This window comes from Callorhinus ursinus, unplaced genomic scaffold (assembly GCF_003265705.2).
Source record: "Callorhinus ursinus isolate GAN/ISIS: 27379988/994484 unplaced genomic scaffold, GSC_fseal_2.0 scaffold74, whole genome shotgun sequence".
NCBI lineage: Eukaryota > Metazoa > Chordata > Mammalia > Carnivora > Otariidae > Callorhinus > Callorhinus ursinus.
This window is the reverse complement of record NW_027397136.1, coordinates 1,236,923-1,261,046: the sequence shown is the minus strand read 5'-3', so window position 1 is coordinate 1,261,046 and position 24,124 is coordinate 1,236,923. Positions and strand designations below refer to the sequence as shown.

Sequence of the window (24,124 nt, the reverse complement as noted above, 5' to 3'; positions counted from 1 at the left end):
ATATTATGGATTAGGGAAGGCAAGATTCCTGCCTCAGTGAGAACAGAGAGGCATCCACGTGGCCAAAATCTTTGTCATTTTTGGGTACGTTACCCATGCCAGCGGGCCTTCCAGCCACATCATAGATTGGGTTCTTTCTCCTGTTTTGAGGTTTTACAGGGCTCTTAAATGTTGCCAGTTTTTAATATCAAGTATGTCTACTCTTTGTCAGCCCAGTCTGACTTACCATTCTACAGGAAGAAAGACCTCAGTTAGACTAAATCTGGACATGATTCCAATTTACTAATCATATCTCATTTTTTATACAGTTGGCTTTTAAATGCACTGAAATCCCTCCAGCCTTTGCTGTTTTCTCTCTTAAACCTTAAATCCCTTTCTTTCTCCTACTGCTCCTCGCCTGTGGCTCCCTTCCCAGGCCCTGAAATGTGAGTTTGGGCTGACTCAGCACAGATTTACTGGTGAATCATGATCACATATGGGCTCCATAGAGCCCCAAGGTGAGAGGTTTTGCAAATTCTCCAGCCTCTAAATGTCTCCATTTCAATCGCCAGAGTCTGGCCATGAGTATCAGATCCAACCCTACATAGCCCCCACCCTCCGACTCTAGCCCTCCTCTTCTTAGGGCACCATGGAGTCTCTGAGCTCCTTAAGGACCATTATTGAAGAGGTATGTTTGGCATCTGCCCAGTTTGCAGGCCAGGGTCTATGGAGAAGGCAGCTCAGACTCAAGAGCCTGCTCACTGACGTCAGCATGAAGGGTGGTTATTCTCTGGGATAGTGACTGGCTGGTATCATCTACTGGGGATTAAGAAGACATAGGTGAGGATGACTTGCATGTGCTCCCTTCCTAACCCTGACACGTCTGGTACAAGAGCCCACTAGCAGAACTGAGTAGCTCTGTGGTCCGGGAGCTCAGGGGAGCACAATCCCTGCCCAAGGTCAAGAACAGACAGCCTGACCAGGTTACATTCCTCCCAGTAAGTTCCTTTCTCAGTGTGACCAAGACCTCTAATGCAAACAGAGAAGATGAGACCTTTGAACTTATTATCCAAGGCAGAGTTTGACTCTAAAGTAAAACACATAAAATGTGAATTCTCCTAGAATGGAGGTAGCAGAGGTTGGTATCAGCAGGAATTAAACTGGTAGATTTGGCCTTGGGCCCCTGGCTGTCCCAGACTATAATATTATAGAATTCTCTGTTTGGCTCTTCCTGGACCAGCACATGCCTAGTTCAGCCTCCCATCACACTAATCTCTCCAGGCTCTATTGTGTCTTACAGAACCAGGGGCCAGCTTTACTGAAGGACTAGTCTTTGCACACCCACCTTGGATGCCTGTGTGGCCAGGGAGAGGTGAGGACAAGGCCGAGCTTCCTCCCCGAGTGAGCCTTCTGTGCTTTCCTCAGTCAGCTTACATGATATACATTCCTCCTCCTTCCCTTAAGAATGTTGTATAGAAGCCTCATATCACACAGATTTGCTGCAGGAAATTTGCTTTATAAATACTCTACCAACAATAGATCACTGGCGCCAACACTGAAAGGAGTTTTGTGGGGTTTTTTGGGGGGAGTTGGGGTTTACCCTCAGGACAAGAAGAGTTGAGACAGTTATAAATTTAGTTATGAACTTCTCTGGAACAGAGAGGAAATAGGATGGAGCATTTTGCAAAGCACCTTAAAGCTATTGGTACTGTTATTGTGAAGATCTTTTATTTATAGCAAGCTTGATGATCTGCTCCATACCTAGAATGTAAAGGACCCGGCCCTGAGCTATTTGAAGCAAAGGTTCACAGGATGAAAGTTCCAGCTCAAGCAAGGCTTAGGTCACTCTGTGCCATTGAAGATGCGGGAGAAATCCGTGGAGCCCAAACAGACTTAGCACAGGAAGAATGATGGAGATACAGCACGCCTGCACAGATGGTGGTCACTTAAGCCAAGAGAGATGGAGGGAAAAGGTGACAAAAGTGAAGCCATAGTCAACAAGTGAGAGAATTTAGGTAACAAAGAAATAGCTTGGGTAAGAAAACCCTCACATGCACCCTACTTTAAAGAGAGAACAGTAGGGTGGGTTGGATGGGGGATGGGGAAGGCAAAGACATACTTTGGAGAGAATGGTTCAGAGCCACAGGAGAATTGAAAAGTTGATCTCAAGGATGACCGTAGCTGGTGGACTGTCAGAGGATGGTGGGGTGGGAGGAGGGGAGTCTCGAAAGCTGGGCATGTGCATCTGGGGCTGTAAATCCCCAAATGCAGAATGGAGACTTCTGTGGATATGGATGCCTGTGTACGCTGTTCTGAAGATAAGATACTTCATTTTCCTGTTTCTTTATGAGGCCCAAGACTTTGTCCTGCTGCTGCTCACTTTCCTCCAAAGCTCTTTTTTTTGTGAGTGTGTGTGCTTTGTGGTTTTCAGTTGATTGCTAATATGTGGTTAACCCTTTTAGTTTTTATGTCTAGAAGCTAATATGTCTAAAAAGGAGAGTGTTTCTGGGAGCTGAGGCATCATGTGATCTTCACGCCATAGTGGTCACAGCCACCAAGAATCAGATTGGCATTAAGGAGGAGAGAGCTTCAGGACCTGCAAGCCTGCTAACATATCATTTAAATGCTATTTCATGTCACCCTGCCCAGAGGCTGCCACCTGTCACTTACAAAGCTCATTGATATCAATGGTAACGAGGGCCCCACCCTATTTTCTGCTATCAGCCAAGGCATGCCAGTTTCCAAAATCCAGCTCTTCTCTGAACCCTAATAGTGTTCTTTGCCACAACATCAGTACAACAGTCCCTTTGTCTCAGTCCTTTGGAGAGCACATAAAACATCTCCAACCACGTGCACATTAGGGATGGACACCTTCTGTTCGGCAAGCTGTTTGCCCCTCGTCATGCCATGATGCCTGGCATCAGCTCTGCTCCCTTAATTCTGCTCCAAAGGAACAGCCATAGGGCAGACTCCACCTTGCCCCTGTTGAATGGGAAGCAACTGGAAATCGGAGACAAACAGTATAAACAGCCATTTGTTTATTTGTCTTCCCTGTGTCTGAACTGCGTGACTGGTCCTCAAGGCCGTATCTTTTCAGCCTGGGTGTTTTTCACGAGGAGGGTAGGCTGATGTCCATGTAACTGGTTGCAGTTTGTCTCTTAAAGGCTGGTTCAAGCCCTTGAACACACAACCATTGGTTTTGAGCCACCAGGATGGGAGTTCTTCCACAAGGGAGACATTCCCAGAGCTCTTTGGGAAACCCTAGCACAAGGGTCTCAAAGCCATAGCAGCCCTGTTTTCTGTAGGGTAATTGATACATACTCATTTTTTTTCTTTTTTTGTTAAGGTATAACTGACATATAATATTATATTAGTTTCAGGTATACATAATGATTCGCTATTTGTGTACATTGCACAGTGATCACCACAATAAATCTAGTTAACATCCATCACCATACATAATTCCAAATTTGTGTGTGTGTGATGAGTACTTTTAAGATTTACTCTTGGCAGGGGCACCTGGGTGGCTCAGTTGGTTAAGCGACTGCCTTCGGCTCAGGTCATGATCCTGGAGTCCTGGGATTGAGTCCCGCATCGGGCTCCCTGCTCAGCGGGGAGTCTGCTTCTCCCTCTAACCTTCCCCCCTCTCATGTGCTCACTCTCTCTCTCGTTCTCTCTCTCAAATAAATAAATAAAATCTTTAAAAAAGAAAAGATTTACTCTTGGCAGCTTTCAAATATGCAGCACAGTATTATTAACTATAGTCACCATGCTATACATGACATCCCCAGGACTTATTTGTAACTGGAAGTTTCTACCTTTTGACCCCCTTCACCCATTTTGCACACTCTCCCAACCCCCTGCTCCTGGCAACCACCTGTCTATTCCCTTGATACATAATAGTTTGACTTAGGCAGGGGAAACTCTGCCCATGAATTTAGGGAAGCTGTAGGAAAGGAAATGATGTGGAAGAGGTGCAAAGTATGTTTGACTTAAGTACCTGGGTGAGAGGTCCCACCACCACCTCACCCCTGCTCCCACCTCACACACACAGAAGTGTCTGGGTAACCCATGTCCCCTTGCTTTTCCCTCCATAAGTATAAATATGTCACAATCATAGTAAGATTCGTTCATTCAACAAAATAATCATTGATCACCTCCTTTGACGAGGCACTGCTCTAAGCACTAAGGATACGAACAAAACAGACAAACTTCTGGTGGCAAGTGGTGGTGAGTATATTAAAAAGCAGGAATAGGAAATAGAATGTGATCAGGGAGGACCGCTGTGGTGAGGGGACATTTGAGCAGAGCCCTGCAGGGCCTGAAGAAGCGAGCCATGCAGAGTTCTGGGGAAGACCTCGGCAAACAGCAGAAAAACAGGGACCAGAGCAGGAGTATGCATGGAGGCTGAGGGGACAGTTGGGGACCCGGGGGGCTGGAGCTAAAGAGAGAGGGAGAGTGGGAGGAGAAGAGGTCATGGAGGTGGGAGGAGCTGATCCCACATGATCTGCTAGGCCTTCCAATGGGAAGCTTCTCGAGCGCTTGAAGCAGCGTTAAGCCTTGGTGTGACTTGCCATTTAAAAGGGCCTCCTGCTGCAAGGGTGTGGAGTACATAGATGATTGTGTACCTCCCAACACATGGGAAGTATGTAATATAAGTTTGTCCCGTTATTGGTGAGTCTAAGTGTAGAAACTTGGTTAAGGGGATGTCTGCCAGATTTCTCCACTGTTAAGGTGCCCTTTCTCTTTGTGATTAATAAGTAATCAATGGAGTGATACTTTGAGAGTGTATGAATGCCCTACTGGCCAACAATCTTTCACCTAATGGTTTTAGAGTCCATGATGATCTTTACCTGAATTAGTTGCTGCTGCAAAAGGGTGATCTTCTAATTCTATCATTCATTCATTCATTCATATTATCCATTATATTCTGTAAAGTAAACCTCTCCCTCCTTTCTTAAATATCAGTGGATTTAGATTGTTTTTTCAATGTGTTATAATCCATTACTATCAATTTTAAAAAAAGGTATGGTGCATTTGATGGCTTTTCACCTGAGATGTATGTGACATGGAGAAGGGTTGCAGGGAGCAAGTGTCAAAGCAGGGCAACCCATCAGGGGGCAGAAATCCAGCTGGGAGGTTGCTGGCTCGGCTGGTGACAGAGTCATGGGAAGTGGCCAGACTCAGGCTTCGCTTGGAAGATGGGGCCACAGAGCTTGCTGGTGGGCAAGAGAGACATGGGGGGTGAGAGAGACGTGAAGTGTAACTGCAAGGGTTGTGTCTTGAGCCAGAAACCGCAGTTGTCACTTACTAAGGGAGACGATGGGAGTAGGAGTTCTGTCATTCCACAAATCTCATGTTGTGAGCGCACTACTGGTTGACCAAGAGAAACACAGAATTTCCCTGGATAATTTGAGGGACATAGGGAAGCATGAGAAGAGTCCTCACTTTTAGTCAAACGCTCTGCCCCACAGCTGGCCCCTCTGACCATTGCAGCCCTCAGCCCTGCTCCATGGGCCAGCCCCTCTAGGTCACTCATTATCTGCCATCTTTCATGCCCAACATTCTCCTCCACTGGATGACTCATTTTGTTTCTCTACCATGGCCTCCATGTTCCCAGAACCCCGGACACTCTGAGGGGCTCTTCCCACATCCCCTTCCCTCTCTGCCTCCTGGCTGCTCCACTCCACCAAACCTCTGTCCAGTCTGGGGCCTCCCTATGTGGCTCCCCATAGGCTCCCTGTCCGGCTCCCCATAGGGACCTCTGAACGGACACCTCAGTCATGAGCCTGGTTTGAGTTATTTCCCTGGGTCCATGCACCTCATGAAAATTAAGACTTCTGCCCTCTATGGCCATAAAGACTTTTCCAGAATATTCCATGACAGTTGAGCACACAGAAGATTTCTAGGTGGCTCTGTGACCTTAATCTGTATGCAGACACTCTCCCCTCTGATACAGCTGAAAATTCTGGTTATAAATATGCTCTAAAGTTACTGGTTCCTAAATACTAGTCTACTGACAAGTGTTGGAATGGTTGCATGAAAATCAGTCAAGCCCCAGCTCCAGAGTTTATGATTTCATGGTTCCAGGGTGAGGCCTGGGAATCGGTATTTAGAAAATGACCCAACTCCTCAGCTGTTTCCTCTCCAGCCAGGTGTGGGAACACAGCTTTAAATATAAGAGGGGCAGGTATTCTAGCCCCAGAGAGGTTCTCTTACTTCTTGCTTTAAGCAAAGCAAATATGACAACTCTAGCCTATGGCATGCCAGGCAGTCCGTCACACATACTGGGCGAGGACAAAGATGGAGAGAATGGAAGAAAAAAACTTCTGGTCTCTGTCCTCAAGAACTCAGAACCTATTGGGTGAGATGAGACTGTCACAAATGAAAAACACTGGAGAGCATTTGTAGAACGGATACAAATAAATGTATATTAATATTCTGCAAACAGAGGAAGTATGGCTGGCCGGCAAAATAGAGGTAGAAAAAGGCTGAATTTGTGAAGGAGAAAGGAGCATTAAAGACTCCAGGCTGGCAAGAAGTTCACGTTTACCTCCAAACTGTTGGCCCATCTGCTTCTTTCAACTAATATGGAACCATTTTCTGGAGAGAAGTACAGAGGCTGGGGGTGCAGCTGTGAGGCTATAATGGGAGTGGTTTGCACGTCACCGTTTTAAGCAGCAAAAACAATTCACTGTGTATATTGGTAATAAGCTGGGAATGCCTTAAGTGAAGGAAATCAAGATGGTGACCTGGAAAGCAGACAGGCCACAGATGGAGCTAAGGAAGGGAGATTTCTCTGCTGTTGCACCTGCTCCAGCTGGAGGCTGTGTTCCTTTTGCTACTATGGTGCATTTCCTTACCCTGACTGACCCAAGCCACATCCCGCGGCCATGAGCAGCCCACACCTCCCTCCTTTTCCAAGAGGGAGGCATTTCCCCAGGCTACCATGAAGAATGTCTGTGTCTACAGTGGGGAGAGGTCTATGACTAGCAGGACTAGGGGTCTCCTCTCCAACACTCCCCACCAATGGCCCATCTCCGCCTGGGGAAGACCTCTCTACCCGCTTCACAGACTCCCATCCTGTGGGTGGGATGGGTTTCCTGTAACCCAGGATTTCCCAGACATGCCTGCTTGTCAGAATCATCTGGGATGCTTGTTAAAAATACAGATTTTATAATACAATTGAATCAGAATCTCCAGAAGAGACGCTTTATAAAAAACCAATTCTTTAGACAGCAGGGTAAATCTGGGAAACATCACTAAGCCTTGTACCCTCTCTCACCCATGGGTAACCAGCTGCTGCCTGGGCTGAGGACATCATTCTTGAAGAAAAAAAAAATTGTAATGTGTTTCTCTGTCTAAAGACCAATAGTGATAACAGTAATTACTAACCTTTATCAACTGTGTGCCAGGCTGTATACTAGGGTATTTTTTTAAGAGTACGAATTATATCTTTTCCAGTTTTATTGAGAAATAATTGGCCACACATCACTGTATAAACTTAAGGCATGCAACATGATGGTGTGATTTACATTTATTATGAAATAATTGCCACAATAGGTTTAGTTAACATCCATTGTCTTATATAAATACAATAAAAAGAAGGGAAAAATCCTTCGTTTTGATGAGAACTCTTAGGATCTAATCTGTTAATATCATAAAGCAGTGTTAACTATAGTCATCATTCTGTACATTACATCATCATGACCTATTTATCTCATAACTGGAAGTTTATACCTTTTGACGCTCTCGTCCAGTTCTCCCTCCTCCCACCCCCTACCTCTGGTAACCACAAATCTGATCTCTTTCTTCATGAGTTAGGTGGGTTTTTTTGCTTTTTTGTTTTTGTTTTTAGATTCCACATATAAGTGAAATCATACGGTATTTGTCTTTCTCTGTCTGACTTATTTCTCTTAGCATAATGTCCTCAAGGTCCATCCATGTTGTCATAAATGGTAGAATTTCCTCATTTTTTATGGATGAATAACATTCCAGTGTGTGTGTGTGTGTGTGTGTGTGTGTGTGTGTGTGTGTATTATATATACCACAAGTTCTTTGTCCATTCATCCCTCGATAGACACTTGGGTTGGCTGTTGTAAATAATGTTGCAAAGAACATGGGGAGTGCAGATATCTTTTTGAGTTAGTGTTTTCATTTCCTTTGGATGTATTCCCAGAATTGGAATCACTGGATCATATGTTAGTTGATTTTTAAGTTTTTGAGGAACCTCTATGCTGTTTTCCGTAGTGGCTGCACCAGTTTACAATCCCACCAACAGCACACCAGGGTTCCCCTTCCTCCATATCCTTGCCAACACTTGTTATCTCTTGTCTTTTTGATGATGGCCATTCTGACAGGGGTAAGGTGATACCTTACTGTGGTTTTAATTTGCATTTCCCTGACATCTAGTGATGTTGAGCACCTTTTCATGTACTTGATGGCTATTCATATATCTTCTTTAGAAAAATGTCTATTCAGGCCCTGTGCCAAATTTTTTTTTAAGCACTATACTTTTTTTAAGATTGATTAATTGATTTGAGAGAGAGAGAACACATGCACCCAAGTAGGGGGGTGAGGGAGAGGGACAAGCAGACTCCGCACTGAGCACGGAGCCCAACATAGGGCTCAGTCTCATGACCCCGAGATCATGACCTGAGCTGAAGTCAAGAGTTAGACACCCAAATGACTGAGCCAACAAGGCACCCCTGTGCCAAATTTTTGAATTGGATTATTGGGGATTTGGGTTTTGGGTTGTTGTTTTGTTTTGTTTTTGTTGTCGAGTTGTCTGAGTTCTTTCTATATTTGGATATCAACCCCTTATCGGATATATGGTTTTGCAAATATTTTTTCCTGTTCCATAGGTTGTCTTTTCACTTTGATGATTTCTTTTGCTGACCAGAAGCTTTTTAGTTTGATGTAATCCCACTTGTTTATTCTTTATTTTGTTTCTGGGTGGGCCGCTTTTTTTTTGTCTCATGTAATCTTCCCAATAACCTAATGAAGTAAGTGCTACTGTTACCTCTGTTTTCTCAGAGGCAAACAGAAGGGAAGTTAAGTGACTTGCCCAACTGCAGCAAGGAGCTGCAGCTGGCAGTCAGGCTTCTGACTTCTGAGCTCCATCTATTCGCCATTACACATTATTGATCCTGGGACCTTGAATTAACTAGCTCCACACTCTAATTTTGAGCTTACCAGCCCAATCCACACCACCACCACTACCCCAATGAAAGGGAGAAAGAAAGAGTTGTAATTTATCTTAAAATCTCTAGTGAGTATATGAATGAGGAGTGATGTTAAGGAAAGCATAGAAAAAGGACACTAATCTCCCTCATGCTGGTCCTCAGGTACTGGAATTCCTTAAGCAACCTGGTGGCATCCTTGCTGAATTCTGTACGCTCCATTGCCTCCCTGCTGCTGCTCCTCTTCCTCTTCATCATCATCTTCTCCCTCCTGGGGATGCAGCTCTTTGGGGGAAAGTTCAACTTTGATGAAATGCAGACCCGGAGAAGCACATTCGATAACTTTCCCCAGTCCCTCCTCACTGTGTTTCAGGTATGGACTCTTCTCTGCTGAGATGACGAGTGGGAGGGTGTTGAGTGGCAGGGTTGGGTTGTGGGGGAGAAAAGGTGGTGGGAAGCTTCACCCTTGCACTGGGCAACCAAAGCCAGCCTAGATCAGCCATGGAGGGTCCATGCCCAGGAGAGTCTTGAGTTCTTTCTATAGTTCCCCCTACCCTCAGTCCCCCATGGAATTCCACTGTTGGATGGACTACTGGGGAAAAAAATACAATTGAGTAGTTTAAAAACTCTTGCTTAACCCTGGAACCCTTTATTCAAGCAAATTCTACATGAACACCCAAAGTACGAACAGAGGAAAGGACACTGCCCTTGTTGGGGGAGGGAAGGGTGGTGAAGCTCTGTCTTTCTTACCTACCACGCTTGTCCCCAGAAGAAATATAACTAGCCCATCAAATTTGTCATTTCATAGATATTTTGGTGTAGAGTAAAGCTAAAGTAGCACTTGTTGAAGTTTCAAAGTAGATTGATTTACAAGAAAAATAATATGTGAATGTGGCCCAAATCTTGAAGATGGCACCCAAATGACTAACGCTGGGGAAAGCTGGAACAGCATAGTATTCTCTCAACAAACACGTTCACATTTATAAAAAGGCCCCAAGGAATGGCTAACGGCAGCCATCTTGTGCAGTCGAGTAGAAGAAAATACTTGGACCAGGAAGTCTTCCCAGTCAGTTCTCAAATAGTATCATGCCAGGGCCCGTGCACTTTGTCTAAGGATAGGGTCAAACTTGACCAGGTGATTAGCTCAGAGCCCCTGGGAGGAGAACTGGGGGCCAAGAGGAGGGAAAGAGGTGGAAAAGAGATTTTAGACAGTTCTGTTAACATAGTGGGGCAGGGCAGGGGAGTTTTGGGGTTTGCTGTTGGTCTAACGCTGTGTCCCTTATTGGTGGGAATGTGTCATTCAGATCCTGACCGGGGAGGACTGGAATTCGGTGATGTATGATGGGATCATGGCTTATGGCGGCCCCTCTTTTCCAGGGATGTTAGTCTGTATTTACTTCATCATCCTCTTCATCTGTGGAAACTGTATCCTTTGCTCCTGCCTCCCTGCCCCTGCTGCCCCACCCTCCCTCAGCCTGCAGCACGATGCCAAATACGTGTGCCCAGCAGGTCCTGACTCGGGGCTGAAAAGTGTGGCTGCCCGCCCACAGGGCCCCCAGGCAAGCAGGGGAAAGGTGTGCTCTGGGGAGAAAACGTGTCCTGTCCCAGAACCACCTTAGCCGTGGAGGCAGGTCTTGGTGGAAGCCTGGAGCTTTGGCATAGGTGGGGATGTAAGTTCATCTTCCTGAACCAGTTTGGGCTGTAGTGTTGCCTGACTCCAGGAGGCGTGTTCTCATTATAGTCTTGGCGAACAACGCCCCCTGGTGTTGTGCATGGACAGACAGATAGATTCCAATGTGAACACACTTGGAGCTGGGCACCCTGACAGCCCTGGCCTCTGGCTGCTGGAGGTAAGAAGTGCCATCCAGGGGAACTGAGCCGTCATCCTTGAAATGACTTTCATCTCTCCTCCCTGTTTTCTGCTCAGTGTCCCTCCCTCTGAAGCCGCTCTCCAGGACTTTCGTCCCAGGCAGAGCTGGACAGGCTTCCCCAAGCAGACCTGACAGGTCCTTGCTGATCCAGGCCATGGGTGGGTTTCTGGGTTCTCAAGCCGCAGGCGGTCTAACCCCGTGAGGGTTGTGTGCAGAGGAGATGGTAAAGTAGAAGCAGCTCTAGCCCAAGACTCGGGTTTATTTTTTTATTTTTATTTCATTTTTTTAATTTATTTTTTATTTTTTTAAGACTTGGGTTTAAATCAGGGCTTAACATAGTGCTGGAAGCTTGGGCCTTGGTGCCAGCAGACCGGCTGCACGTTTTACCCTCTGGGTGACCTCGGCAACTAATGGCTCTCTACCTCAGTGTCTGTAAAACGGGGTGATGAAATATCAGTGCCTACTTCTTAACAGGTCCTGGTGAGGTTTAACGGGTGATGTATGTGAAGCCCCTGCCCACGGTGCCAGCGGCCGGGGGCAGGTGTACGCTAGCACCCTTGCGCAAACCCTTCGCCCCTGTGGGTCATGGCTTCCTGGTATGTGAAATGGTGTGACTGTCTGGGGGCCTGGGAGGTGGAGTTAGACTTAACGAATGATAAGGCCTGTGCAGCTATACTTTCTTTGATTCTGCAGTTCTCTGACCCACAGTGTTTCTGTTCAAGGTGGGGGTGGGGGTGGGGCGGCGAGAAAAAAGGACAAATGACCACTTCGATTCGGAGTCCCCAAGATTCGGTCAGCTTCAGCTGGACACTCCAAGGGTCTTTGTATGTGCAGGCTCACATTAAGAGTTGGCACAGATATCAGGCTGCCTCCTCAGTACCCGGTTTTAATGAACCACTCTTAAGAACATTCTGCATTCTGCTAGAGACAATGCTGTTTATAATGTCAATTACAGCCAGTCATCTCAGTGGGGAAACCAATAACGAAACCCAGCAATTAAGGAGCAAGGCAGGCTCACTGCCTCACTTGCTGCCCACTCCAGCCTGCAAGCTAGCCTATTCTCAACCCCTTAGAAAACTCCCGGCAGCTAGGAGGGTGATGGGGAGGGAGAGGGGTGGAGGAGGGACACTACTGGGCTGGGAACCCTCGGGGTGAGTCACCATTGAGCTCACTCTGTGGGGAACTCTACCACTGCATGGCCTGTACCTCCCTGACCCCTGGGCCCATCAAAAACCCCAAGGCCAAGGTCATTTTCTTTAAGAATGGACACAAACAGATATCCTACTGAATGTGTTCTTGGCCATTGCTGTGGACAACCTGGCTGATGCTGAGAGCCTCACATCTGCCCAAAAGGAGGAGGAAGAAGAGAAGGAGAGAAAGAAGCTGGCCAGGTAACCCCCTAAGCTTACCCAGACCCAGGGCCCCAGGGTCCCAGTTCTGGAATGCCATTCCCATTAGTGGTAAAGACAGGCTTGGGCGCTGGCCTCTGTCAGCCATCCCTCCTAGAGGGCACTGGGTTTGGGGCTTCCTACAGAAAGCTGGGCCTCTCTGCTAATACCTAGGCATTGCTCTAAAGTAGGGACCGTCATGAATTACAGTCTCTGTGAAGGTGCTGGATTTCCCCCACCTGTCTAAGAAGTTGGAGGATGCTCTTGAGAAGGGAGGTCATGATAGGTGGTGGGAGTGACGGATGCAGAGAAGAGGAAAGCAGCCATTCAGAGAGGAAATGCAGTTCCAGCTGAGTGACTCCTTTTCACTGTTTGGTAACTCATCTCCAGTGTTCAGAAAGCAAGATAAGGCCCTGCATTGTCTTTTGTCATTGTCTAAATGGAACTGTCATAGGCCACACACCTGCTGGATACTGAGCAGAATTTTCCAGGAACCAATCCTGAATCAGATCCAGAAACTTTTTCTGATTCAGACAAGGACTGGAGCAGCTAAGAACCTGAAAGAGGCCAACTGAGTACCAGACAGAGCCAGGCCAGGCATTGTGGGCCCAGCCCAGTGGCATCTGGGATTGAGTGACACATGCCATGTGCCCTGGGTGAAGGAAGATGGACGTAGGCCCAGGGAGTCTGCTCCCACCGGTCCCCAGCAGACCATAGGGTAGTCTGTGTCTTCATGTTTCCTATCATTCAGTAAACATTCCTTTAATTTTTCCTCCTGCTGACCGGCCAGGACTGCCAGCCCAGAGAAGAAACAAGAGGTGGTGGAGAAGCCAGCAGTGGAGGAGACCAAGGAGGAGAAAATTGAACTGAAATCCATTACAGCTGATGGAGAATCCCCACCCACCACCAAGGTAAGAAGCAACCCCCTTCCAGGAGCCGGGAGGCCCATTGCTGGGGTAGGAGGGCACGGTCTTCCCAGGCCAGGCACCCACGGAAAGGAAGGAGGAAGGAAAAAAAGAGACTCAGTGGAAGAAAGCCCAGGAGGGTGGAGCAGGAGGGCTAGCAATGTGAAGAGAGGCCAGCTGGGTGAGTCCCAGCCTTCTGTTGATGTCTTAAAGGATATATGCAAGGTAACAGCTCAGCCATTGACTATGATGCAATTTCAAGGCTACCCTAAGCCTCTCTAACTAGTGAACATTTCTAACTGGATTCTTCCTCCTTCTCTCATTTGGCTGCCTAGATCAACATGGATGACCTCCAGCCCAATGAAAATGAGGATAAGAGTCCCTACCCAAACCCAGAAAATACAGGTACCAATCCCACTGCCTAACCCTGAGATTGGGAGGTTGGGGGTAGAGATCCGGATTCAAAAGCCATGTGGAAGTAGCTATGTATTAGGGACTGGTGTTTCCAGGTTCCCTCTACAAGTACCTTGCACTGCTAAATGTCCTCTCTCCGTAGTTAGGCATTACCAGTTATCATCCAGAGGAGAACTTTGCTCCTGTCTTCCTCATAATAACAACATAACATTAAATAAATTGTGTTTGAGCAGTCTTTTATGCCCTTTGGAAGGTGGATTCTGTAGACATTTAAGGTTTTATTATATCTTATGCCATAAAATCATTAACTTATATAATTTGCATGTTGCAGCATGACGCTCGTCGTAAATCGCGACTCTGTCCTGCCCTTACTCGGGTGGCAGTGCTGAGTACAAGGACAGCTGCCACCACAGATGTCTCACTTGTTGCTTTGTAAAATGCTTTCATTTATTATAAAAAGAACTCTTCACAACTCAGCCTTCTCATCTTCCAATACCTAAGTTGGCAGGCAGTCTCCTTTGAGAAGGCTTACTGTCAGAGGTCCTCAGGCCTCCCTCCAGAATTCACTTCTCTGCCTCATGAAGCTCCACATCCCATACAAGCCCCGGGCTTGCCTCCCTGTCCCTACAACTGCTGCCATCCCTCTCAGCTTCAAGTCTGCCATCAGCTGCACACAGCAAGGGACCGTTGTTTTACTGGCATTTCCTTCTCTGTGGAGGTTGAGCTATATTTGAGTTGGTAACCACGTTAAGTAGCTAAAAACCTTCTACATGTATGAGCAAAGCTAGGTTTTCCTTTTGGCCTCCCCTCCACCGGTCCTCTGCAGGCTTGTCTGCAGGGCAGCCATCTTCTGTTTCCCTTGGGAAGCAGGCTCTCGGCCGTCATTCCATCCTCACTCACCTCCCACCTCCAGGGAAGGAGGATTTGGTTTGCTGGGGATTGGACCAAGGGAAGAGCAGGAAGGGTGTCTGAAGCCTGAAATCTCTTCTGGGTGGAAATTCTTACAGGATTTCAAAGACTAGACATGTTGACCAAAGTCAATGGGGAATTCTGTCTTGGTCCTGAATCACCAACTTAACTCTAACATGACATTTTGGAGATAATATGCAGGGGGAAATTGAATATGGACTGGAAACTAATGATTTTAAACAAAAACTACTTAAAATCATTAGTTTCCATTTATTTTGTTACTGCAGTGGTGTTATTATAGTTCTAGCTTATAAATGTAGACGTGTGTATGGCTAGAATCTAAAATATTTAGAAAGTGCTTTAAAATATACTCCAGCAGCTCCTGTTGAAGCTGGATATAGAGGGTCACCACACAAGTCCCTTGACTTGTGTGTATTTTCAAAGTTTAAAAGGAAAGACAGTAATCAAAGGAATCCCCCTGGGCCCCAAGCAGAGCCAACCCCAGCTGCACACAGCACAGGGGGAGAGCGCGGATAGCCCAGGCCTGCTCCTTCTACCTGGCAGTGGGGCAGCCACACCTACGACCATAGTCTCTAGTTTCATCATTCTAAATATACTAGTGCCTTTTCTCTTCTTTGTTGCCCTTTGAAATCAAAGAGAAGCAGGTCAGGGGGAAAAAAAATAATGAGGACATTGTCACCATATTGGCCACTATAGAAAAGTCCCTCTGTTGACCCAGCTTTGAGGATTCTTGGAATGGTTTTGCTTTTTGACTGAAAAGCTCTTCCCACATTCTGCTAATTTGTCAGGATTCTTTGGATTTTTTAGAGTGTCCCTTCCCCCGTTGTGTGATCACCCTTCTCTAGCTTCCTGCAGACCCAGCCCTTCCCAGGTTTTTCTTGGTCCCATGCATCTCACACATCTGTGTTGAGAACTCTGGTCCATAGATAGTTGAGGCTGTCCTGCCTCAGCCCACCACCACACTCAGGCCTTCAAGGCCAGCCCCCCAGAGCCCCCCATTTGTTCACCGTCCCTGCTTTCCATTTTCTCACCCAAGGGTGGTATGCTCTTAAAGCTGGTGGTGCCTCATGTTCCACCTTCCTCCAAGGGACCAGCCTCTGCTTCCTGGCTTCTCCTTCCCCTGCCTCCACAGGTCACCTCCTGGACTCTAGTATCAGGTGCAGCAGAAGTCCCCAAAGATGCCTCCCAGAATCACTTGGCCTGCTCTCTCTGTTCTTGTCAATCTCTCATTCCCACCTGCTTCTCTCTCTTCTGAACCAGAAAAGGCAAGGAACCTGATCTGCTATTGTCCTCCCAACCCTGCCCCTTCTGCTTGACAGCCTCTGGGCATCCGGCCTCTGCTGTGCCCACTTCACACAGATGCCCCTTGGGAGGCAGCGCTGGTGAGCATCGCACCTGCCCCACTTACAGCCAGACTCCCAGAGAAAGAAGGGGTAGGGGCAGAGAATACTCTCATACCTCCTCCTGTCCCCACTTCTCACTCAGGCTTCCTCCTCTCCCCCTATGCCCGTGACCTTCCACCCCCGCCCCAGGTTACTGTGCTTGCTCGTCCAGGTTGCACCCAAAGGTGTGTGCCGAAGCCGCTGAGCGGGGTGGAGCTCCAGCCTGCGCTCCCCTAGCCAGGGCCTCTGCCCTCACAGGAACACCCAGTGGAGGGGCAGGTTTCTGATTGGCACAAAGTGCCAACCGGCCAGCTGTGGCGTATCAGTCCTTCCCTCCCCATTGAATCCCCAAAGCTCAACAGTTGGTTGGAGCCTCCCAGCTTAGTATACACTAAATTTTAGAAATATGTACTCACCTAGGAAGGGTGCCAAGATTGTGCTTTTATTTAATCAATTCATTTATTAGAGGGAACATACAGATGGTAAGAATCACTGAGGACTTAAAATTAACAAGGACACTTGAAAAAGAAAGTGAATGACACCAGAGAATGCACAGGACAGCACTGAGTGCTGTGGGGAGGTTCCAACTACTGCAAGGGGTTCGAGCAGAAGCAGAGCCATGGGGTGGGGAGTTGGGGGAGAGACAGCCAGCCTTCACGGAGAAGAGTAGGCTGGGCTGGGCTTGGCATTTGGGGAGTGGGAGAGAACAGAAGTTATTTCAGGACCATACTATTGTCGTAGACAGGGAGCTGGAAGAAACCGTGGAGGTATTCATTCACTTAATAACTACTAATGAGGGTGGGAGGGATGGGGTGACTGGGTGATGGACACTGGGGAGCGTACGTGCCATGGTGAGCGCTGTGAATTGTGTAAGACTGATGAATCACAGACCTGTACCTCTGAAACAAATAATGTATTATATGTTAATTAAAAAAAATAACTACTAGTGAAACACCTATTGTGTGCCAGGTACTGTGGCAGGCCCCAGGGATACACCTGTAGGCAAGACAGGCAAGGCCACTGTTCTCCTGGAGCTTACATTTCAGTGGGAGACAGACAGTGAGCAAGAAAAGAGGCCAACTGAAAAGGTAACGTCAGGTAGCAGTGAACAGCAAGGAGATAAATGAGGCCAAGGACTATGTGAGCGAGTTCCTCAGTGGCGTGGGGCTGCTTTGGCTGTGTGGTCGGTGAAGGCCTCTTGAAGGAGGTGGCATTCGGGCTGAAACCTGAATGAGGCAGAGGAACTAGATGTATGGAAATCAGAGGAAAACGCTTTCTAGATGGAGAGCTAGCAAATGCAGAATCTCTTGGGCAGACTGGTCTGTGGAGGAATCCGAAGAGGCCAATGTGCTTAGAGGAAAGAGAACGAAGGGGAAAGGTAGTGGGTGAGACAGGGACTAGGCAGGAGCCAGGGGGGCAGGGCCTCTGAGGCCACCTGAGAGGTTCAGATAGTTGAAGACTCACCCGAGGTTCTCAGGCAGAGGAAGATAAGATCTGGTGTCAGAATTACCTTTAGCAAACTGTGCTGTATGAAAACAGGGCAGTAGATGGTCAAGAGTAAAACTGGAGGCAGTGAGAATGTTAGTAGTGGTCCCGTGAGAGGCGGTGGCTGCTTGGGCCAGAATGGTGATGCTGGAGATACGGAGAAGTGGCGGAACTTGGGGTACATTTTACAGGACTTGCTAGTGGCCTAGAAGTCAGAGAGAGAAAATGAGCAATGGGAGGAGATGAGGTTTTGGAGCTGAGCCAGCAGAGAACATGCCCGATGCAGCAGCAGGTGCATCCTCAGCCTTCTGTCTCCAGATGCCACCCACACAGCTCGCTTCCAGGGGGTGTGGCCTTGCCAATCATGCCAGTGAACTCTGGGGTCACGCTAAAAACTGTAAGTCCCTTGAGGGCAAGAACCACAGCTTTGTGTTCAGTACGCTGTAGGCACTAGATGTTAGAAATAATATTTTTATCTGAATTGGCCATGAGCAAAATCACAGAGGTGAAAATGAGTGTCAAATGGGGTGGGGACAAGTATCACCGAGGACCAAGTGTCGGGCATTCAGCTACCCAGGAGTTTTACCTTTGAGCACTGGCACCTGCCATCTGGCAAGCAAGTCCACAGTGCACTTCTCCACACCTCCAAGAATGGAGATGAGAAAATAAAGATCCCCAAGGGAGTCCACTGGCATCTGGGAGCGGAATTGTAGGTAGTTCAGTTGCCAACCCCATAAACAGAACTTTACCTGACTTTTCCTACTCTGCCAGCCTCGCTCCTTATCCGTAATACATGCAAAGCATCACAGCTGTCAGATTTCTGGCCCTTTACAAATTTGGGTTTGTCCTTTAGAAGTGGTTTCCTCTTAAACATTATGCCTGGAATTCAGCTGCTGTGTGTCTAAACCGACTGACTTGCTTCTCCCTAGCAATGGAAATCAGGGTAGAGCTTCAAAACAGCGAGGCAGGCTACTGCAGATGAAAGAGCATGAAAAACTCTTCGCCAGGAACTCGGAAAACCACAAAGCTAGGAAATATGTTTTTCTATAAACAAAAATGATTAAAGTAAGCATTAAATTACCTATTACCAAATTATCATGAATAAGAAAGTGTTGGCTCATTTAGAGCAAAACTAAAAAGAATACAAACAAGTTGGGCAGGAATTTAAGAGCCTTCTCAGTGAGATTTCATTTGTAAAGATTTCGATTTAGGTCAACTCCAGTTTTATTTATTTTGTTTTACTAGGAGACTCTGCCTTTCTTCTACCTACCAAGGTTTGGTTAAAAGGCTCCAACCCTTGGCCTGTACACAATTTTTCATCTCACAGCTCTCTAATGCTAAAAATATTAATTGCTTTGCTGGTCAGCTCTAATTACTCCAGGGGAAAAAAAACTGATTTATGCCTATATTCTGCTGGTCCTCCAAAAAATCCTTGGGCCCTAAATGCTTCTTGCTTGATAAAGAACCACCTTCTGTGCCAAGCATTTTTTTTTTCCTCTGCACCACCTGGCTTCATTTTAACCAGAAGAAGAGAGAGCATGCAGAGACATGGCTGGTCCATAAGATAAACTTCCCATAACTATCTTTCCAACAGCTGAGTCTCCACCTGACCTTCTTTTGCAAAGTCTTCTTCCTTATAAAGCAAATGTTAGTGTGAAAGTGTAATCATCATCAAAAACTAAGGGCGACTACATCCTGGGCATAGTGTCTCCATAGTGTCTCTCTCAGAGATGGAACAGAGAGATACATGTAAAATCAGGCCTTCGAGCTATTTTGTCCTAGGTGCCAAGTGAATGCAGGAGGCCGACAGGGCTCTGGAATCACAGGAAGGTCATTCGGGGGAGCCCAGGTACCCATGAGAGCCATGTGCATGATGCTGTCTTACATGGGAGTCCTTCTAGCTCTGCAGAGAGGGAGATGAGAGCAGTTCAAATAAGGAGACAGAGTGAGGAAAGGAAAGCACATGGCAAGTGTATTCATTTCCTGGGGCTTTCATAACAAATAACCATGAACTTGGTGGCTTAAAACAGCAAACATTTATTTTCTCATGGTTCTGGAGCCTCCAAGTCTGAACTCAGGTGTTGGCAGGACCATCCTCCCTCTCAGGGCTCCAGGGGGGATCCTCTCTCGCCTCTTCCCTGTCTCTGCTGATGGCCAGCTGTCCTTGGCGCTCCTTGCCTGTCAGCCTCATCACTCCCAGCGGCCTCTGTCTTCACGTGTGTGTCTCTGTGTCTCCGTATAAGGACAGCAGTCCTTGGATTTAGGGCCCACCCTACTCCAATATGACTTCATCATGACTCTACATCTGCAAAGACACTGTTTCCAGAGTAAGGTCACATTCTGAGGTTCTGGCTAGGCATGAGTTTGTGGGGGACGTGATTCAACCCACTACCATGAGCCTTCAGAAAACAGGCTGATGTGAGTGGAAAGTCTGTCAGGGAATAAGAGCAGGCAGAGGTCGGACTGAGAAAGATGTTAAGCACTACCTTACAGGCTGTGAGTCTTTCCTGTGGGTAGAGATCGTAACAACAGCTTCCGTTTATACAGCACTTGCCATGTACCAGGCGCCACTCTGAGGTAGGTATGTACTATTATCCCATTTACAAATGGGGAAACTGAGACACAAAGAGACTCAATGCCAAAGAGAAACAGAGCCAAGATTTGGGTCAAGGCATTGGCTGGAGAACCCATGCTCTTACTCCCGTTCCCCTTCTAAACATTTTTAAATGCATTTGATCAGACAGGATATGTAGTAGTTTCCTACCATGGGCAATGACCTTGCAAGCAAAGTAAGCCATTTCCTTTTGGTCCACAGTGAATGTGGCCACTAGCCTGGAGAACAAAGGGGCTTCTTTAACTGGTGCTAATGTCTAGACTTTTGAATGAAGTGCTTGTTGTGGTCAGCATCATTGCCCTTTTATCCCTACAGCACATGAGTTTTTGGTATTTTTCAGGAATGGGAGTGTTAATTTTAAACTCCTAGAACCTTCAAGGATGGGGTTGCTTGCAAGTCAACTGAGCCGTACCCATGCCCCTACCTGCAGCCTAGATGGAAAAGACACCTGGCAATGCCCTAGTCTTACCTGATCACCTTTCCTAGGGCCTTACAACTAGGATAACCAACCATCCGAATCCACATGGGACTGAGGAGCCTCCTGGGGTATGGGAATCTCAGTTTAGAAACCAGGACAGTCCTTGGCAAACTGGGATTGAACTAGTCACCCTACTTACAACCCCCCTTGTCATGTGCTGCCAGAAAAAGTCTCTCTATACAAAGATTCCAGCACTCACAGGGAGAGAGCTGAGTGTCTTAGTTGATACCTCTCATTTTCAGAGACGCAAATGATGTCTTGATTCTGGGCGGTAGGAAGGTATCTGGAAGAAGGCAGCATAGCGGTAAAACTTCGTGGGAGTAGTGGAGTTATTTAGAATGGTGGTTTTTTTCTTACAGGAGAAGAGGATGAGGAGGAGCCTGAGATGCCTGTGGGCCCCCGCCCACGACCACTCTCTGAGCTGCACCTTAAGGAAAAGGCAGTGCCAATGCCAGAAGCCAGTGCGTTTTTCATCTTCAGCCCCAACAACAGGTGTGCAAGAATGGTGGGGAAGGTGGGACTCTGCTCTCTCCAAGCCACATGTGCAGCAGATGCCAGCATCCTCCGACCTCTAGTGGAGCCTGGGACTCTGCCAACCCCCCACAACTTGTGTAAACAGTACCCTGGATTCCAAATCAGAAGACCCGTGTCTGTTTTTCCCTCCATTTTTTTGACACATGTAAACTCTATTTCTAGTCTTTTGGTGATTACCTTTGGTAATTTACTAAGTCTATTTAACTTAACGAAGTCTAAAGTTAAGCAGTATCCTAGACCTCCTCCTGCAAAATAGAAGGAACTTATGCTACTTTAACTCCTCTCAGCCCTCCTAACTTATATGTTGTTGCTTAGTATTTTTAGTCCTAACTCTTTTTAACTTAACAAGTTAGACATTATCATCATCATTATTATTCTATAGACAATGTAGATTTGGATGTACATACAACTTGCCATTTTACTTGTTCACCATTTTTTCATACATCTCAGTCCCTCCTTCTGCAATCATTTTCTTTCTTCCTAAGCACATTTTTTAGAAGCCCCTAGTGTTCCTTTATGGTAAAGTTATTTGGCCTCTGTTTATCTCTGTTTTCATTTCTTGTTCTTGGAAAATAGTTTTGCTATGTATACAATTTTAGGTCGATAAAATTTGTCTCACAGTGTGTTAAACATATTATTATAGTGTATCGTTCCTACATTTGTAGGTAGCTACCTACCTTTGTAGGTAATCTGCCTTTTATCTCTAGCTGCTCTGAATATCTTCTGTGGCCTTGATATTGTTTAGATTTACTACCATGTATCTAGATATGGATTTTTTTCCATTTATCCTGCTTGGGATGTTATGGATTTATATTTTTCTCCAGTTCTTGAACAACATTAAAAATTAGAATAAGAATTTCTAATTCTTGAAAAGTTGCAGCCATAATCTCTTTCTCTCTATTCTTTCCTTCTGGCACTCCAATTAGACATAGGTTAGACCTTCTCATTCTGTCCTCCTATCTCTTACTGTGTCTTGCAAATCTTTCACCTCTTTATCTCTCTTTGTATTCAGGGTAGTTTCTTCAGATATAGCTTCCAACTTCTTCATTCTCTTTTCAACTTTGTCTATGTTACTGTTTAAACCAGTTTTTAAATCAACTTAATTCTTTTTTCATTTCAAACAATTCCATTTGCTAATTGATTTTCCAGATCCATCTGTCTATATCTAATACTTCCCTTGTTGATTCATCATCTTTGTGCTCAAGTCCTTTATTCTGTTAAATATTCAAAATATAGTTGTTCTACATTCTCTATCTGATATGTCCAGTATACACAGTCTTTGGGAGGGGGTTCTAAATCACTTGTTTGTAGTTTCTTCTGATTTCCCATCTTAGCGGCTCATCCTCTTGTGTGCTTAATCTTTGATTATGACCTCAATACTTTATCTTAGTTGGTGAGATTCCTGTGGACCTAAATTAAGATTGGGAAGCTTTCTTCCAGATGCTTCTTAAGCGTGTTGGCTCAGCCTGAGAGTCCCAAGCTTCTGTGCCCCACCTCGAGTCTGGCTTGAAATGCAGTTTCCTGATAGCAGGGCTACCACTGGCGTCTATCCTCAGGCAACTCTGTCCTTCCTGGCTACCTATCACACAGACCCTGGCTCTGTGGGTTTGTTTATTTGTTTGAAAGGGATAATCATTGCAGACCTCTTAACTCTAATGAAGCCAAAATTGTCTCAAAGGGTTTGTCCTTCCAGGATTTGCTGCTTCTGCAGCACTAGGGTCTCTCAGAGCATTTAGTCAATCACAATGCTGCGAGCAGAAGTCTGAAACTGGATTCAAGCCCTAACCACCCCCCCCCCCCCCCCCCCCCCCCCCCGCCCCCCGCCAAGCACACACAACACTTTACATGCTGTCTTTCTGGGCCAGGCTCTCCTTCTCAGGTTTCAGTGTTTTTAGCTATAAAATGAAGATACTAACACCCATATCCCATTCCTAGGCTGGCAGTATGAGATACTATATAAGATACACTTGGCATTCAAGGATCTAGCATTTGTGACACCGTCAATGAGTGCCCAGAGGTCCATGCATGTAGTTCCTTGTAATTATGCTGAGGTGTGGAATTTAATTGCATGCCTTGAAGCTCTTACACAGGAGCAAATTGCCTAGCTAGAGTGTAAGCTGAGCTGGCCTCTCACCATCCACGTCTCTGGGTAGCTCTGTCATTCCCTATACATAAATATATGAAGATCTTATAAAATGATTTTTTAATGATGGGAAAAAGAAGTCCCCCCCCCAAAGAGCCAGCTGTTAATGTCACAGAAGTATATGAAAATTTGAGGATTCCCAAAGGTCTCAGATATAACCCTCCAAAATGTCAAAAGCTAACTGCCTGTGAAAGTGCCAAATTCTGTGCAGATGTGCCTCACAGTGGGGGCACAGAGGGGGGTGGGGTGGGATGTGGTTGTCATTACCCAGCAGCCATAAGACCTCAGATGAAGAGCCCACCCCCAAACGAACAAGCACCTTTCACAAGTTGAGTGAAAGAGTGTTGAGCTCCAGGGACCCGGGAGCTGCTTCCCTTGCCTACCTGACATGCTTCTGTCCTTCTCTCCTCCCCACACAGATTTCGCCTCCAGTGTCACCGCATCGTCAATGACACGATCTTCACCAACCTGATCCTCTTCTTCATTCTGCTCAGCAGCATTTCCCTGGCAGCTGAGGACCCCGTCCAGCACACCTCCTTCAGGAACCATGTATGCATTCCCTTTTGTCCCCGGCACCCCTTCCTCCCGGGAATGGGACTGGGCCCTCAGTCAGGAGCCCAATTCCAAATATTGTAATCAGATGCACAATAAACTTTCTTTAAGAGATTAGGGTTTTGGTAGAAACCATCAGAAACAAATAAGAGAACATGTACCCAAATGCTTCAGGCTGGCCTGATTGGCAAAGTTCAGGACTCTTATTGCCCTGTGGATGTTTCCCTGAAGGCTCTGGTTCCTTGCATACTTAGAAGAAAAAAAAAA

The 24,124-nt window shown here is 46.5% G+C and overlaps 1 protein-coding gene across 1 annotated transcript in view; it reads left to right on the top strand.

Moving 5' to 3' along the window:
• CACNA1C (calcium voltage-gated channel subunit alpha1 C) overlaps positions 1-24,124 on the top strand; it is a 649,850-nt gene that overhangs the window by 514,488 nt on the left and 111,238 nt on the right. The window contains exons 14-20 of the mRNA XM_073887000.1: positions 9,327-9,534; positions 10,466-10,586; positions 12,309-12,423; positions 13,211-13,331; positions 13,661-13,730; positions 20,988-21,120; positions 23,725-23,854. Coding sequence (XP_073743101.1) covers positions 9,327-9,534; positions 10,466-10,586; positions 12,309-12,423; positions 13,211-13,331; positions 13,661-13,730; positions 20,988-21,120; positions 23,725-23,854 — 898 coding nt within the window. The remainder of the gene's footprint in view (positions 1-9,326; positions 9,535-10,465; positions 10,587-12,308; positions 12,424-13,210; positions 13,332-13,660; positions 13,731-20,987; positions 21,121-23,724; positions 23,855-24,124) is intronic.